Source organism: Carettochelys insculpta, chromosome 19 (genome assembly GCF_033958435.1).
Source record: "Carettochelys insculpta isolate YL-2023 chromosome 19, ASM3395843v1, whole genome shotgun sequence".
Classification (NCBI taxonomy): domain Eukaryota; kingdom Metazoa; phylum Chordata; order Testudines; family Carettochelyidae; genus Carettochelys; species Carettochelys insculpta.
In genome coordinates this window covers 25,313,828-25,327,141 of record NC_134155.1, presented here as the reverse complement: position 1 = coordinate 25,327,141, position 13,314 = coordinate 25,313,828, and the positions used below count along the sequence as shown (strand labels likewise).

Genomic DNA, 13,314 nt, shown 5'->3' with positions numbered 1-13,314 from the left:
AATGAAGTTAAAAGTAGCCGTTTGCTACAAAAGAATTTTACCACAGGATTAAAGAGGGAGGAAAAGGTGCAGGGGTTGCATGGGGGGCACCAGCCAGGTGTCCCTGAATACCCATTGTTGATCAAATCCAAGTTGTAAGCATGATGCATCTTTTCCAAAGCAAGACCTCAATGTTCATTGACTATAAAGACTGAAAGAGCAAAGATGTTGATTCTTCAGCTTTTCAGAGCGGACCTTTACATTTCCAGAGGGCACAAAGGTGACAAGGATGAATAAGAAGAGTGTAGGTTCAAGTTCATTTTTGTATTAGTGAGGTTGTAATCTAGCACTTGAAGTAAATCAAGATACCCCAAAATAGCTTTAAAATACTAGATTCTGTTGGGGGAAAAGTCTCAAAGTCCCTTGAAGGCAATAGGAACCCCTATTGGGAGCATGTACAGAATGTGAATTACGTGACTCTAAACACTTTTAAAAGTATGATAAAATGAAATCAGTGGTGAAAATGAGACTCTCCTTAGCATAGGGTTCAGCAGCATCTGGCCTGCTATTCCCAACCATTGGGAGCTGTGGGAAGCAGCAGTGAGCACGTTCCTGTGGCCCATGTCACTTCCTGCAGCTCATATTGGCTGGGGACAGCAAACTGCAGACTTTGGGAAATACAGGGTTCTGTGCCTGCGAGTGTGATCAACCTAAAAAAATGTCTTGCGTCCCACCAGCAGAGTACCCTGATGTGCTATGTGCTTAAGGTTGCTGATGCCCGCCCTAAGGTTACATGGCGTGTCTACACACAAAAAGCATTCTTTCAAAAGTACATCGAACGAATGTGGTGCTCCTTTCAAAATCACTCTTCCTTTCCTGTTTCAGGAAGCACACCACCTTTTGAAAGAAATGTGTGTAGACGCTGCGCAGGGCCCTTCTTCCAAAAGAACAGTCTTCATTTTCGATCCCTGGTCCATTCTTCTGAAAGAGCGGGGACTGTGTGGATGCTCTCTTTCAAAACAGCAGATCACTCTTTTGATCTGCTTTTTTGTGTGTGGAAGTACTCTTGCGAAATAATTTCTTTCGGAAGAGATCTTCCGGAAGACCTTCTTTCAAAAGATCTCTGTAATGTAGACATAACTTATATATTTTCATGTGTGTAAGGAATGTGCCAACAGGAGCTCAATACTGCATTTGGGGAAATGTGTCTTTTAGAGATCATTTGCATGAAAATGCAAAAGTGTTCGTGTGTAATTCATTGTAAACAAAACCTGATGGGTAGCAGGTGAAGCAATGACTTTTCGTCTGTTGTAAACAACATGTTGTTGTAAAGTCACAATTTATGCTGTCACCCAGTGTAAGAATTGTGGAGTCTCACCAATGCTTGAAGTTGTTATGGGGTACAGGGCAGTCATCATTGCTTTGTAAGATATGGATCACACAGGGCTCCCCACATCAAAACATTGTGAGGCAGAAGGATAGGATAGTGGTGTGATGTGGTGTGGTTTGGTGTGAACCGGCTGGCTGGGAGCCTTTTGGCCATACAGCTCCAAGACTGGTTTGACTAGTTCTCCCTGCCCCCCCACCCACTGTTCAAAGATAGATCTAAAGCTAGGGTCTATAGTTATTTTATGAGACTTCACCTTGGTGGATGCTGAGATGTTGTGGCTAGGCCCAGAGCTGAAGCAACTATGAGCTGAAATCACTGACAGCTGAAGCCACAGAGAGCTGGAATCATAGGGTTTTGCTTACAGCCATCCATACAGCGTCCATACAGCCAGCCGATGGAGCACAGTGGGCAGGTGGCTGGCAGCAGCAACCAGTGGGCAGCTGGTAGAAGCAGCAGGCAGCCAGTAGGGCGGCTGGCAGGAGCCACTGACAGGCGGCTGGTGGGGCAGCTGGCAGGAGCAAGCAGGACAGTGGACCAGCACAAAAGTGGCAGTGTCTTAGGCTCAGTGAGGGAATGTATCAGAAGCTGCGTCTACACGTGCACGCTACTTCGAAGTAGCAGCACCAACTTCGAAATAGCACCCGTCGCGTCTACACGTGTCAGGCGCTATTTCGAAGTTAACTTCGACGTTAGGCGGCGAGACGTCGAAGTCGCTAACCTCATGAGGAGATAGGAATAGCGCCCTACTTCGACGTTCAACGTCGAAGTAGGGACCGTGTAGACGATCCGCGTCCCGCAACGTCGAAATTGCTGGGTCCTCCATGGCGGCCATCAGCTGGGGGGTTGAGAGATGCTCTCTCTCCAGCCCCTGCGGGACTCTATGGTCACCGTGGGCAGCAGCCCTTAGCCCAGGGCTTCTGGCTGCTTCTGCCGCAGCTGGGGATCTATGCTGCAGGCACAGGGTCTGCAACCAGTTGTCAGCTCTGTGTATCTTGTGTTGTTTAGTGCAACTGTGTCTGGGAGGGGCCCTTTAAGGGAGCGGCTGGCTGTTGAGTCCGCCCTGTGACCCTGTCTGCAGCTGTGCCTGGCATCCCTATTTCGATGTGTGCTACTTTGACGTGTAGACGTTCCCTCGCTGCGCCTATTTCGATGTTGGGCTGAGCAACGTCGAAGTTGAACATCGACGTTGCCGGCCCTGGAGGACGTGGAGACGTTATTCATCGAAATAGACTATTTCGATGTCGCAACATCGAAATAAGCTATTTCGATGTTGGCTGCACGTGTAGACGTAGCCAGAGTGATGTGTCAGCCTGCACAAACTGGACAGAGTTGTAAGTGGGGTATGGAGAAAGTTTGAGTGTGTGAACGGGACCCTTGCAGTATTGGAATGGGTGGGCCTGAGAGGCAAAGGATGCTGCTCAATCCATTTGGGCTGGGATAGTTACTTGAGAATTGGTTATGAACTCTGGGTGTGGTATTTTCCCAAGCTAATGCCATTTGACTTCTCTGACTCTTTCATTAAAAGTTTCTTTTCTACACTCAGACTCTGTGCTTGTGAGTGGGGAAGCATTGCCTCTCTGTGGCGCCTGGGGTGTGTGAATTTCCCAGGCTACTGGGTGAGGGCTCAAGCTGGTTCTATGTGAGATGGATGAAAAGGAATCCCTAGATATTGAACCTGGCCCTGGTTGCTGCCAACTGCTTCCAGCAGAAGGGTTCCTTGTGATTAAGTGTATATTTATTCATCTAGGAACAACAAATATAGGCATACTGCCACACTTATAGACTCTGGGAAGCAGTGACTCTGAAAAAGATTTGGGGGTTGTGGTGAATAATCAGCTGAACATGAGCTACTAGCTTGATGCTGCAGCCAAAAGGGCTAATGCATGTAAACAGGAAGATCTTGGGTAGGAGCAGAGATGTTATTTTACCTCTGTATTTGACACTGGTGAGACTGCTGGTTGAGCAATCTGTCAGTTCTGTTGTCCACAATTCAAGAAGGATGTTGATTGATTTGATGGTGGGTCAAATAAGAAACAGAGCATGTTTAAAGATTAGAAAACATGGCTTATTGTAGTGGCATAGTTAAGGCGCACAGTCTATTTAGCTTAACAATGAGAAGTTGAAAGGATCACTTGATTTAGTCTCTTAAGGATGTACATGGAGAACAAGTATTTAATAATTAGTTCTTCAATCTAGCAGAAAAAGGTATAACATGAGCTGACGTCTGGAAGTTGGTCTGGCAATGAAGTGTACCATTTTACAGCAAAAGCAGCTAAGCATAGGAAAAACTTAACAAAGATCACGGTGGTTTCTTCATCCCTGTCAATTTTTAATCTAGATTGGATGTTATTCTAAATAAGTGTTCTGAGAATTATTTTGGGGAAATTCTATGGCCTGCATTATGGTTATCCAGTTGACCTTCTGTATAATTGTCCCTTCTGGCATTGGAATTGCTGACTCTAATGAACTTTCAATATCTCAGATATTATGGTAATATTTTTCTTATTACAGTCCACTGTATTTTGTTTTCCTAGACTCCACCAATGCAGTCATCGTACCCAGTTGAATTTTTGCCATCTAACTGGCCATGCAGTACATCTGATGAAAACAAGAAGGCAGAAGTAAACCTAGAAGCTGTTTTTCAGATTGTAGATGAGATGCATTCATCCCCCAAGCTGAAGATGGTGAAGGTTGAACCTGTGGAAAGCCAGTGTCCAACCCCACAGCCTAATGCAGGCCAGCAATTGGTAGTTAATCCTGGGAATAATGATGCACCTTCATCAAGTCACACCAGCCAGCTGGAGCCTCTGACACCTGTAGATTCTGATATTACAACATTCATGGTGGGAACAGATCAAGCAATAGCCTGTTCTCTACCACAGTCTTCTGAATTTATTTATACAATCCAGACCACTGAACCTGTAGAGAATACTGTTGCACAAATGATACAGGAGCCTGCAGCCATACAAGAAGCACATGCAAAACTGAAAGAACAGATGAGCAATGCTTCAGCTCAGTCCTCAGTGATGTTTCTTCAGGAGGGACTGCCATTCGTTCCGCAGCAGGTAAGGGGTAAAGGAACACTGTAATATGCATTCCTATACTGCAGGATATTCTGCTGTGATAACCACATTACCTCACAAACTACTTGTGTGAATAATCCCATTGAAGTAACTTATGTAAAACTGTAAAAAAGTTAAGGGTTGGCTTTACTGGACTTCAAAGTTTAGGTTCTAAACTAATCCACATCACTCTTTTGGGAACTGGCCTTTAGCATTCACTGTGTCTTATGTCGCTAAGTATTATTCCAAAATAGTGAGCAATTAATTGGAGAGTTCGTTTGTGCTCTTAATTTGTGGAAACTGTTTAAATCAGTCTTTTGGTTCACTGAGAAAGATTTCTCTCAACCCTGTGTATTGAAGTATCCTATACAAGTTTTTGATTATTTTTTCTAGATATGCAAAGTGAAAAAAAGATGTCCTCTGCACAGTCCATCCTGTTCATGTATCCTGTATTAATCAGAGTCCTGGTGTATGACTGCCAAGTCACTTCTTCATAGAAGTGAGACCTCAAATGTGAAATATGGGGTTAGGTAGGGCCATCCCAAGGGGGTGCAGGGCCTGGGGCAGTCCTCCCCACCACATGTGGAGCAAACGCAGGGCTACAGGACCCTTTCCTATCCCAAGCTATGCCATTGCTCCTCCCTGCTCTCTTACCCACTCCCCAGAGCAACGCGGCCCTGGGGGATTATGGGCACCTGGTGTTGTGGAAGAAGAGGTCGCTTCTCCCACCCCTCCCCTTACATCACCACATGGATGGCAGGAACAGGTTGGCAGGTGCTCTGCTTCCCACAGATGTGGAGAAGCCACATGCAGCAGGTCAGGAGGGTGGTGGGGTGAGATAGAGCAGATTGCTGGGCCATTCCACCTCCTGCCGCTCATGTAGTGACTATGTGAGTGTAAGTAGCAGGAGGAAACCCTTACTGCTGCCACACCAGGCCCTTGTAATCCTGCAGTCCCTCTTGTCCTTAGAACAGTTGGGGTGGCTGCCACACAGCCCCCAAAGAGCAAGACCTGGGGTGGACGCACCCATTTATCATATGAACAGGACAGCTCTAGGGTTAAGCACCAGTTTATAATGAGATTGTTATTAAATGCAAGTCTTTCCAAACAAACGATAAAAGAGCTGGGAGGAATCTCAAGAGATCATTAAGTCTGTCCCTTGCACTCACAGCAGGACCAAGAACCATGTAAATCATTCTTGACCAGTGCTTGTCTTACCTGCTCTTAAAAATCTTCAATGATGGAGATTCCACAGCATCTCCAGGCAATTCATTCCAGTGCTTAACTGCCCTGACAGTTAGGAAGATTTTCATCATGTCCAATCCAAACTTCTGTGGCTGAAATGTAAACCCATTGCTTCTCGTCTTATCCTCAGAGGTTAAGAGGAATAACTTTTCTCCCTGCTCCTTGTAACAACCTTTTGAATATTTGAAAGCTGTTATTGTGTCTCCTCTGTCTTCTCTTATCCAAACTAAACGAGCCCACTTCTTTCAATCTTCTGTGCTTGATCATGTTTCCTAGACGTTTAATCATTTTTGTTGTTCTTCTCTGGACTTTCTCTAATTTGTCCACATTTTTCCTGAAATGTGGCCACTCTGTCTACTTTCGTCTTTTATATATTGCACATGAGAGAAAAGAATGAGTGCTAGGTGGCTGCACTCAAAGCAAAGATTTACAGAATCACAGAACGCTAGGACTGGAAGGGACCTTGAGAGGTCATCGTGTCCAGCCCCCTGCCCTCATGGCAGGACCAAGTACTGTCCAGACCATCCCTGATAAACACTTATCTAACCTATTCTTAAATATCTCTAGAGATGGAGATTCCACAACCTCCTAATGTCCAACCTAAACCTCCCCTGCTGCAGTTTAAGCCCATTGCTTCTTGTTCTGTCCTCAGAGACCAAGAAGAACAAGTTTTCTCCCTCTTCCTTATGACACCCTTTAAAATACCTAAATTATAATTGGAGATACACATCTCCTAGAACCAGAAGGGATCTCAGAAGGTCATCTAGTCCAGTACCCTGCCCTCCTGGCAGGACTAAATACCATCCCTGACATCTATTTGCCCCAGTCCCTAAATAGGCTCCTGAAGAATTGAACTCACAACCCTGGGTTCTTCTTCGAGTGTCCCCGTGGGTGCTCCACATTAGGTGTCGGGCTCGCCCTGGCACCGCAGGTCGGATCTTCCAAGCAGTTTCTGCTGGACCGCGCATGCGCCAGTGTGCGCCGCTCCCTTGCACGCTCCTGGCCACGTGCGCGATCCGGTCCCTGCCAGTTCCTCTTTAACCGCATCGGCTGCAGACGGAATCCGCTCAGGCTATGGCCAGAGTTAGCGTATTTAACGTTTTTAATTGTTTTAAAGTTTCTTCAGTCTTAGATTAAGTTAGTCGGTTGTTGTTTTCAAAAAAAAAAAAAAACAAAAAAACAAAGAAAGAAAAGGAATTCACAGCTTCCAATCCTAGTAACAAGCGGAGCACCGGAGGCCAGGAGCCTAGGGCCATTAGCCCTCCTGCCACGGCAGGCTTTATCCGAGAGGGGAACAAGCACAGAGAGGGTGCTAAGTACCTATTAACAACTCAAAGACTCACCACAATGTCCTCTTCAGGATTCAAGAAGCGTGAGTCGTGCCGCGAGGCGATGCCAGCGTCTGATGGGCACAGTCAGTGTATAAGGTGCTTGGGGGAATCCCATGTCACTCAGAAATGTTCCTTCTGCGCCAAGTTAACAGCCAGAGCAAGGAAGGACAGGGAAATGCGGCTGAAAATGCTGCTGTTCGACAAGGCCCTCCAGCCAGACGTGCCGGAGCGGCCACAGCAGGAGGGACCCTCCGGGGCCCATAAAAGGAAAGCCGCGTCCCTAACCCCATCAGCGCAAAAACGGAGGAAAATCTCCCCAACGCGATCCCTGCCGGCAGCAACAGCGAGCGGGACGGGTGGAGCGCACAGCCCCCAGCCGCAGCTACAGCTGATCGGCGGCGGTGCAGAGACGCACGTGGTGGAGGTTCAGCCTCCGATGATCAAACAGCCGCCCTGCACTGCAGGCAGGGCGGTGACCAAGCAAGCGCCGGAACCGGCGGCACCACAAACAGCGGCACTGACCCCCAGGGAACCGGCGGCGCAGAGCGCGCAGGCACGCAACCTGCAGGCACCGGGGGAGACCACCCACGCAGCACCGCTGAGGAGCGTGCCGAGCGCGGTGCAGACTACGGGGCCGAGATCCCCGACGCGTCAGGGGGCGGAGCCACCCCCACAGGGGAGGGGAAAGGCAGCACAGAAAACACGGCACCGCAGTCCCTCTCCAGACAGGGCTGCAGAGCTGCTTTCTCTGAGCCCTCTGCTCGTGCTGCGGACTCCAACGAGAAGGTAGGGGTCACCCCTAGCCTATCCGGAGCCCCCATCTCCATTTCTACAGCCAGCCTCCCCATGGCTTGGACCACCTTCGCCCTTCTTGGGCTTCGAGCCATTTGAGTACTATCACGAATCGGTCTCTCCAGCGTCCCATGTCTCCAGAAGATCTCGCTCCCCCAGACGTAGGGGGTATGCACCAAGGGAGTGGTCCAGGTCACCATCCCAGGAGCAGTGCCCGTGTTGCCATGGTCGCCCCTATCATGTGGGGCATAGACACCATAGGCATACGACCAGGGACAGATCCCCACAGACGGTCCCGTATCCCCAAGGGCAATTGCGAACGGGGACAGAGACTCAGATATCTCAGGGGGAGCTGGTTCTGGAACCCCGGGATTTTCCCTTGCAAGTTTCTAGCGAGTGGATGTACCACCGTCAACAGGACCCAGAGGGGTCCAGAGAGGCGTACCCTAGCGGTTCCTCGCTGTCCTTCCCGGATAAGGCTACGGCCCCGGGGGACGTCCATCCTCCGGACGATCTCAAACAGTTCCAAGAGCTGTTTAAAAGGGTGACCTTTACGCAAGGCATCCAGACATCAGAGGTGCAAGAGAAGCACCATAAGCTCCTTAAAAATCTGAGACCTCCGGCCTCCTCTAAAATAGCCATACCGCTTGACGAAGCAATGTTAGAGTCCGCCACCACGATACGGCAGACCCCTGCTACTATTCCGCCTGTCCATAAGAGAGCGGACCAGAAATACTTGGTGCCGGCGAAGGGCATGGAGTTCCTATTCAGCCACCCGCAACCAAATTCTCTGGTGGTAGAATCGTCTCAACAGAGATCAAAAACGTCTCAGTTCAAAACAGGGGGAATGGACAACGATGCCAAGAAGCTAGAGCTGTTTGGCAGAAAGGTCTACTCTTCCTCCACTCTACTGTTGAGAATGGCGAATTACGCAGTGCATCTAGCGAACCACAATTTCGACAACTACTCTAGGTTAACCTCCCTCATGGACTCGCTTCCAGAGGACAAGAAGCCGGTGCTCAAGGCTATCGTGCAAGAAGGCTACGCGGCCTCGAGGACGGGAGTTCAGATCGCCCTGGATGTTGCGGACACAGCAGCATGCTCAACAGCTATGGCAGTGGTAACGTGAAGGGAGTCCTGGCTCCAAACATCGGGTATACCGAGGGATCTGCAGGCGAAGATCGTTGATCTCCCCTTCGACACGCAGAAGCTGTTTGCTGAATCAACTGACTCGGTCCTTCATTCCAGTAAAGACTCAAGAGCCACTCTTAGGACCTTGGGGATCTACTACCCTCAGCAAAGGCAGTACCAGTATCAGCCACAGCGTCCCCAGTACCACAGGGGTTATGAGCACGGGCGACATCAACAGCATCAACAATATAGAACTCCCAGGCGACGTTCCCAACAGAGCCGTGCGTCCTCAGGGCAGGGCCAAAGGCCACAAGTTTGACACACAGATCCAGGGCTGCGCCATCACTACCATCGCACAATGTCATCCGAAGCTGTTATTCCACCATCGCCTCCGGCCATTCTACGACCAGTGGCAAAGGATCACCACAGACAAATGGGTGCTGGAGATCATAGCCATGGGGTACGCGATCCCCTTCCAGTCGCTCCCACCGCCACGACCTCCACCCAGGCCCCACCTGCAGGATGCCTCCCACAAAGCGAGACTCAAGCAGGAGGTAGACCATCTTATGCTCATAGGGGCAGTGGAAAGAGTGCCGGAGCAACTGCAAGGGAAAGGGTTCTACTCCAGATACTTCCTCACGGAGAAAAAGACAGGAGGCTGGAGGCCCATCTTAGATCTTCGAGGCCTCAACCGGTACCTGTGCAAGCAACACTTTCGGATGATCACAATCGCCTCCATCCTTACGGCACTGGACGATGGAGATTGGTTCGCAGCCCTCAACTTACAAGACGCGTATTTTCACATAACTATCCATCCGGCTCACCAACGATTCCTCCGGTTCATGGTAGGCAAAGAACATTTTCAATACAAGGTCCTACCGTTCGGCCTCTCCTCGGCCCCCAGAGTCTTTACCAAGACCTTGGCAGTGGTGTCAGCATGCACAGCACGCTGTCTGAAGAACCATAGGCACGCAGACCTCGGGCAACGTAGTCATGGACCCCCAGCAGCAGCAGGAGCAGCAGCAGCAGCAGCAGCCAGAGGTCCACCCAGCCCTCCCTGCAGGAGCAGGGCTTGCCCTGATCCATGCCATGCGGGAGGCAGCTGAGCACCTCCTTGCCACTCCGGAGGAGGAGCAGCCTGCAGAGGAGCAGGACTCAACCCCCAACCGTGCAGCACCCCGACCCACCCCCCGCCTCACACACCGCCGCCTGTGGAGCTACCCCACCAGCACCGACTGGTGGGAGCAGCTGGTGCTTGAGGAGTGGGACGACGACCGCTGGCTCAGGAACTTTAGGATGAGCTGGCAGACATTTATGGAGCTGTGCCAGTGGCTCACCCCCACACTCAGGCACCAGGACACCACCATGCAGCGTGCCCTCCCAGTGGAGAAACGGGTTGGCATCGCTGTCTGGAAGCTGGCCACTCCAGACAGCTACCGATCTGTGGGCCAGCAGTTTGGCGTCGGCAAGGCCACCGTCGGGGCTGTCCTCATGGAGGTAAGAGGACCCACGGGGGGGGGGGGGGCGGGCAGGCAGGGGGGCCCTGGCAGGGCAGGGCAGGGGAGGGGAGGGGGGCCCAGGCAGGGCAGGGCCACGCACATCCTGCTCACCCCTCATTGGTGCTCTCCCATGTGCTTCCCCTGCAGGTCGTGCGCGCCATGAATGCCATGCTCCTCCACAGGCTCGTGAGGCTGGGGGACCCAGATGCCACCATCACGGGCTTTGCCACGCTGGGCTTCCCCAATTGCTTCGGGGCTCTGGATGGGACTCACATCCCCATCCGCGCCCCGCAACACAGTGGAGGGCGCTACGTAAACTGCAAGGGCTACCACTCAGTGGTCCTCCAGGCCTTGGTGTACAGCTGGGGTCGTTTCCAGGACGTTTATGTGGGCTGGCCTGGCAGCACCCACGACTCCCGGGTTTTCCGGAACTCGGGCCTCTGCCGCCGGCTGGAGGCAGGGACCTACATCCCCCAGCGGGAGATCCCTGTCGGGGACACCACCATGCCCCTCTGCGTCATCGCAGATGCGGCATACCCCCTCCAGCCCTGGCTCATGCACCCGTACACGGGCCATCTCTCTGCCAGCCAGGAGCGCTTCAACCAGCGCCTGAACCACGCGTGCCAGGTGGTGGAGCGCTCATTTGGCCGCCTCAAAAGGCGCTGGAGATGTCTCCTGACCCGCTTGGATGCGGGCCCCAACAACATCCCCCAGATTGTGGGTGCCTGCTGTGCCCTACACAATCTGGTGGAGAGCAAGGGGGAGGCCTTTTTTCAGGGCTGGGCTGTGGAGGCCGGCAGGGCCGATGTGCAGCCACCCGCTGCCCCCAGTCGCCAGGTGGACCCCGAAGGGACCCGGGTCCGGGAGGCCCTGCGGGCCCACTTCGATGAGGCTGCGGGGTGAACTCTGCCAGGCCCCCCACTGCCCCCGCCTTCCTCCACAACACTCCCTGCCCCTACACCCACACCACGGAGCACCCAACAGCACCCCCCCCCACACTTTTCGTGGACAAATAAAAGCACGCACTTGTTGGTGAAATGAAACTGGTTTTCTTTGAACTGTTTTTTTAACTAATAACAACAAACTATATACAAGACCTTCTAACTAAATTATTATATAAGTGAATAATATAAAAGTTTGCATATATTATATGTACAAAAAACAGAAAACCAGGGATTACAAGGAAGGGGAGAACTATTTACATGGGGGGGACGGGGCAAACAGGGGGCACAAATAAATAAGTCCCAAAACTATACACAAGGGGGAGGGGGCCATGTCCTGGGCCCCACGCCCCTATAGTCCGGCACTGGGGGTGGGCGGCCGGGAGCCCCGCCTCGGCCGCAGCCCTGTCCGGGGCTGGCTGGGGGCCGGGCGGACCGAAAGATATGTCCGGCAAGTCTCAGCTGGCCCCAGGTGTCCCTCGGCGGTCCGGCCCTCGGTGGCGGGGCGACGGTGGACGGTGCGGCAACGAGCGGAGCAGCGGGTGGCGCGGCGGGTGGAGCACTCAGGGCGGGCGCAGCGGCGGACAGCGCGGCATGGGGGGCCAGGTAGTCCACGAGGCGGTTGAAGGTCTCCATGTAGGCCCCCCAAGCCTCTTGGCGCCAGGCCAGTGCCCGCTCCTGGAGGTGGAGGCAGCGTTGCTCCACCCGCAGACGCTTCTCCGCGACCTCCAGCTGCCGACAATGGATGGCCAGCAGCTAGGGGTCCGTCGCCGGCGTGTGGTGTTGCTGGGTCCGCCATCTTGCCCACCGTGGGGCCAGTCGGTCCTCCACCGAGGGGCTTGCCTGGAGCAATGGCCCCGGAGGGGTTTCCGGGACCACTGAAGCCTCGCCGGCGCTCTCCGGTCCTTCCGATGGTGCAGCTGCGGAACACAGGAGGAGGGGAAGAAGGTGGAGACAGGCATTAGTGTGGGCCCCGAGCCGTGGCCCTTGTCCCGCCACCCCTGTGCTGCAGGTTCCCCATCCCCGTCCCCGGGAGATGCTGCTGTGATGGGGTTCACGGGTCCCCCTGCACTGCACCCCGTCCCCTGGCAGGAGTGACTCTCACTTCACTCAGCACGGTCTGACAGGAGAGGTTTCTTAGGCCACAGATGCCCAGTTTCTCCCAGGAGTAACAGTACAGCAGTCAGAGGCAGTCCTTCCAACCCGTCCTGGGGAGAAGACCCCAAGGGGTGCCCCTCTGGGGTGTAGCTTTCCCCCTCCTCAGGCTGGCTGCCTTCCAGCTCCCCCCTAGCCTCTACCTGCTCCCCCCTCCACCCCCGATTCAAAGCCAGTTCGGCTCCTCCCTCCTCTTTGTTCAGGGCAGAGGTGTCACCTGCCAGTTGTAGCCCCAGGATCATCCTTTGCCCCTGGGAGCTATTCAGCTTGTTGCTCATGTCTAGCCTGAGTCTCGCATTTGCACTCCCCCGACTCCATCACATGCTGCTGCGGCTGCTGCTGCTGCTGCGGGGTGTCCCACCCCCTCCTCCCGGGGGACCCTAGAGGTTCCGCTCCCCCCTGCCCCGGGGATGGGGCATGGCACTGTCGTGCTGGGGGCGGGGGCAGGGGCTGATGCACTCCTGTGAGGGACATGGCACTGCTGTCCTTGGGGCCATGGCCATCTGGGCATGTGGAGGGCCCTGGCCACATATCTATTACCCCCGCCCCTCAACACCGGGGGGGTACATACCTGTAAGTCCACTCCCACGGTCCGGGGACACCCGGGGGGCGGACGCCCGGCTGCTGCTCCGGGATGGGAGGAGGATGTGCAGCCCCGTCTCAGCGGAGGAGGAGTCCCCCTCCTCCTCCTCCTGCTGCGATGCCCCGGGGGTGGGCTCCAGGGGGGCCCCCCGGGGTGCGGGGCTTACCTCCGGGGCGGACTCCGGCTCTGGGGCCTGCTGGGGCTCC

At 53.3% G+C, this 13,314-nt stretch overlaps 1 protein-coding gene across 1 annotated transcript in view; it reads left to right on the top strand.

Moving 5' to 3' along the window:
- The window catches only part of HSF5 (heat shock transcription factor 5), a 46,517-nt gene that overhangs the window by 15,237 nt on the left and 17,966 nt on the right, over positions 1-13,314 (top strand). Inside the window, exon 4 of the mRNA XM_075014014.1 lies at positions 3,904-4,434. Within this exon, the coding sequence (XP_074870115.1) occupies positions 3,904-4,434 (531 nt within the window). The remainder of the gene's footprint in view (positions 1-3,903; positions 4,435-13,314) is intronic.